This window comes from Nicotiana tomentosiformis, chromosome 9, assembly GCF_000390325.3.
Source record: "Nicotiana tomentosiformis chromosome 9, ASM39032v3, whole genome shotgun sequence".
Classification (NCBI taxonomy): Eukaryota; Viridiplantae; Streptophyta; class Magnoliopsida; order Solanales; family Solanaceae; genus Nicotiana; species Nicotiana tomentosiformis.
In genome coordinates, this window is record NC_090820.1 from 92,841,735 (window position 1) to 92,846,586 (window position 4,852).

General features: G+C 33.2%; 1 protein-coding gene across 1 annotated transcript; it reads left to right on the plus strand.

The window, feature by feature from the left end:
• The first annotated feature begins 2,190 nt into the window (after nt 1–2,190).
• On the plus strand, nt 2,191–3,162 carry LOC104086137 (protein SMALL AUXIN UP-REGULATED RNA 12-like). The gene has a single exon (XM_009590329.4). It carries the CDS (start codon nt 2,278–2,280, stop codon nt 2,605–2,607), a length of 330 nt encoding a protein of 109 aa, XP_009588624.1. The 5' UTR covers nt 2,191–2,277; the 3' UTR covers nt 2,608–3,162.
• Nucleotides 3,163–4,852: the final 1,690 nt, after the last annotated feature.

The following is a 4,852-nucleotide window of genomic DNA, read 5'->3' on the forward strand; positions in this document are numbered from 1 at the left end:
AATTATTAGAAGACACGTTAAATTTTTTTTTTTATATTATGCTAACTAGCATGAAGGACAAATGTACGGACACAGCTATGGACAATAGGGTGGTCTCATTTCGCCTTGTCGACCCAAAGAAAACTCGAATACAGGAGTAGATCGTTTGTACGGACATATGTTTTGGGTACTAAGATCCAAAGTTGAGAGAAAAAAAACTCAGATCGTACACTAAGGTCTCTAAGCAATAACTTAATAGAAAAGAAAGTGATCGCGCGATGACAACCATGAGCTGGTAAAAGACAATATTTGATTGTCCATAAAACTTGGTAAATATAAAAGATAACATTTGATGCATTCAGACGTAGAATGTAGCTGCATGGTTATGGATGGAGAAAGAAAGCTCTCCAAAAAAAAGAAAGTGTATATTAATGGATGTTATTTTGCGATGGTGAGTTTTTTTAATGTGTTGGAATAATTTCTACTATATTGTTTATTGACTAAGTGAAAATAATTGGAACAGACCTCTTATGTCAGTTAACTTGAGTCTTTTAGAATGAGCTTGAGAATATATAACTTTTCAATTTTTTTTTTCCAGTTAACTTTTAAGTCTCCAAAGGTTATATGTTGTTGAAACTTTAAAAAAACATGATAATTTGTGAAACTGAAGTAATAAGATTATAAAATTGGGAGAAATATTAAGTTAAACGGAGAAATTGAGATGCTAGATTGAGAACTTCTATGGGGTAGAATTTCTTCCTTCTTAAGTAATTTCCTAAATAGGATCAACAATTATTATTTTCAAGAATTCATTTTTTGTAAACTTTTATTTTTGTAACTTAAACATAATTTTCACTATATAAAGCATATAATACATTGATACAGGTTACAAGCGCAAAACGCGTATTCTAATAGCTTGTTTGGATGGTTGTTACCTATTGTATTGTATCATATTGTTACTTTAAATATAATGTTTGTTTTGATTGTTACTTAAATTTTATTGTATCGTATCGTTAAATCCATCATTACATAATGACGAAATGTGCCACTTTATGTAACGACCGATTTGGTGTGGTCGCGTCGTTACCTTGTCTTTTTATCTCAATCTCCCCTTCATTATTATTAAATTATTTTATTTTATCATTTACCCTACATTTTTATATAGTAGTTTTACCTTGTGTCATAATTTTTCTTTATAATATTGTAAGTTTATTCTTCATACTGTTGGTGTGTGATATCATGAAATGATGGCAAACGACACAATCTATCCAAACATTATATTTATCAAACGATACAATACAATACAATACAGTACGATACGATACATTATGAAACGAAACGTAACACCCATCCAAACAAGCTGTAAGACTAGTATGATTAAAACTTTTGGCATCCTTATTTAGGAGTATAAGAACAAAGGTCAAAAAGAACCGAGAAGGTCCCAATTCAAAGGTAATAAATATCATAAAATCCAACCTTGAATCACGAAGAGGATACCCTAAAATCCAACGAACTTGATAGTTTCCAACAAAGTAACTGTAATATAATTTATATATGCAGGTACAAAATGTACCCTCATTACCCCCTATGCAAAATAGTTCTTCATAACCCCGTTGCTATTTATAAAAAAAGTGGTTCAGTGCACAAGACATCTCGCATTTACATAAGGATCGGGGAAGGGCCACACCCCAGGGGATATTATGTAGATAGTTTACCCTAACGCAAGTATTAGTGGATGCTTCCAAGACTCGAACCTGTGACTTATAAGTCATATGGAGACAATTTTACCGTTGCTATTTATATTATATTAAAATCTTTTACCAATCAAAGCTTTAGTGCAACTAGAAGAGTTGCTTTCACGTAAGATTACATATTCAAGTCGTGAACATAACTTTGTATAAAAACATGCAAAGCACTTTTACATACAATATATTCAATGTGATTTGTCCCTTTTCCAAACCCTACACACAACGAAAGCCTAAGTACACCGGCCTTTTATTAAAGATAAAAGACACACTAGTCACCAGGGCTTCATTCTGGGTGTTAGCTATAGGGAGGTGAGTGGTCCAATCTAGTATTTTTAGGTGGGGTGACAAAAGTAGGGCATAGGACCAATGGAAGGAAGAACAAAAGAGACTCAATGCCTTTATACAAGACTAATCCCTAATCAAAAACCTATTTAGTTCCTTTGTTCCCACACACTCCATGTGCCTTTGTATTTCCATCTCTCCCCATAAATACTCTCCTTTCTTCCTATTCTTCCCCACACAACTCAAAAAAACAATACTTTAAGCTAAAATGGCTCTAAAGAAATCAAGCAGACACTTTACTCAAACAGCAGCCTTCAAACAAATTATGAAAGGCTGTTCAAGCTTTGGAAAGAATGAGAATGGATACCCTCAAGATGTACCAAAAGGCCACTTTGTTGTATATGTGGGTGAAAATAGGAGCAGATACATAATTCCTATTTCTTGGTTGACACATCCAGAATTTCAAAGTTTGCTTCAAAGGGCTGAAGAAGAATTTGGATTCAACCATGATATGGGACTTACTATCCCTTGTGATGAAGAGGATTTTTGCTCTCTAATATCAATGTTCAGATTAAAAACATTGAGGGACTTGAGTTGATAATCTTTACTTATACAGAGTATATTTTTTTACTTGGAAATTATCAGTGAGCTGCCACTGAAGAGATGAAAAGTAAGACTTCGTACAAACGACCTAATGTTGTCCAATCTTTCTCTGGAGCCTAGATCACGTGCACAACATGAACTTAGTGCGCAGACACAATGGCATCAAGTGAATAGTTAAGTTCAACTAAGAAAGAAACCCCATCTAACTCTTTAGGGGGTGAGTTTGTACAATCACATGTACTTAATATTTTGATCAGCGGTGTTAAAATTGCACCCTTTTAAAAATTGTTGGTATTGCTGTTCATGAGAAAAAAGAGATATTATATTTCACCAATATTTTCTATGCAACGTAACTGCCCGTTTTGTGTAAGAATTTACACCTGATAAATTTCTATGTGACGTTTATGAATTAATGACAAAATGTTCATTTTGGTCAAAGATAGTGTATAGCAAAGTAGTCGTTGTAATACCAAGGCATTTTGTGCCCGATTGCCTTACATGGAACGTTCACTCTTTATTTCAGTCAATGAGAAGATTCCCCTTATCCAAAGTTCTTCGTATGGCACTTTAATTTATAAATATTTTTTGTCACGCGACACAAAAACCTAACTCCCAAAACTCTTTTGAAAATTATGTATTCGACTTGACTAGGTTAAATGATCACTAGAAGGCGGATGCAGTTTACATACAATAGGCTCAAGTTCAACTGAACATTATAACATAAATACACATTATAAAAAGCTATGGAGTACTAAAATATCGACAAATATCAAATTTTGAATCCATACTTTTAAGTCTTACTTATTTCTTATGCTTCTGTTTTTTTCCTTCAAATTTTTAAAATTTTATGAATGAAAAGAAATATTACAGTATATTAATATTATATTTAAAAAAAAATTGATATATAAACACACAAACACAGACGAGAATTATTAGTTTCAATGATGTAATCAAGTACATTGTTTAATAGGATAAAATGATAGTTTGATAAGATGAGAGGAACTGTTGAACTGAGTATATTACTTTCCAATCAATTCAATGATTTAGATTCAATGACTATATTACTTTCCAATCATTGTCCATTCTCTGTTTAGTTTTTCAATTCTGAGACGCAATACTTATAGTTGAAGACAAAAGTTAAATTGGAATGAGAACGATATATCTATTTGACGAATGAGAGATAACGATCTCTCACATTAAATATTATCATAACAAGTACGTAAAATGATATAAATATACCCACACATGCCCTACATACTTACTATACAAATATACAGTACTTAATATTGTCATGGCACGAAATTCCCACCTTCGTATCGTGATAACGCCTAACATTTCACTTGCTAGGCAAGCCAACGTTAGAATAATATTAACTAATTTTTAAACAATCTTTAAATTTATTAATAACAAAGAAATAAATGCGGAAGTAAGGTCTGAAATATAGTGATTAATCCATAAAAATAATGGTGTTTAAATACCATCTTAGAATTGGTGTCACAAGTGCACGAGCTTCTAGAATAAATACAAATAAAGGTTTAAATAAAATAAAGCTGTCTGAAAACAAACACACAACTAAAGTAAAGTAGACGGGGACTTCAGAACTGCGAACGCCGTGCAGTTATACCTCAAGTCTCCTCTGAGTAACTGAAATCCGAGCAAGTCTATAGTACGCCGCTGGGACCAACTCCAAAATCTGCACAAGAAGTGCAGAGTGTAGTATCAGTACAACCGACCCCATGTACTGGTAAGTGTTGAGCCTAACCTCGACTAAGTAGTGACGAGGCTAAGGCGGGTCACTTACATTACCTGTACGCAATATTAGTAACAACAACAATAATAAAAATAAATCAGGTAACTCGTTTATAATAATTGAAGCCAACTCAGCAGTCATAACAAATTATCATTTCCATCAATTCTGCTGTAGCGTGCAATCCGCTCTCATAATATATTCACATTCAATTCTGTTGTAGCGTGCAACCCGCTCTCACAATATATTCACATTCAGTTCTGTTGCAGCGTGCAACCCGCTCTCACAATATATGCACATCCAGTTCTGTTGCGGCGTGCAAGCCGCTCCTCAAATATATTCATTTTAATCAAGTCTGTTGCGGCGTGTAACCCGATCCCCCAATATATATATATATATATATATATATATATATATATATATATATATATATGTATGTCGACTTTTAAATAAGTCTGTTGCGCCGTGCAACCTGATCCTCCAATATGGACTT

Bases quoted from the DNA above. Each gene is read 5' to 3' on its own strand.
- LOC104086137 (XM_009590329.4), top strand. From the start codon at position 2,278: ATGGCTCTAAAGAAATCAAGCAGACACTTTACTCAAACAGCAGCCTTC.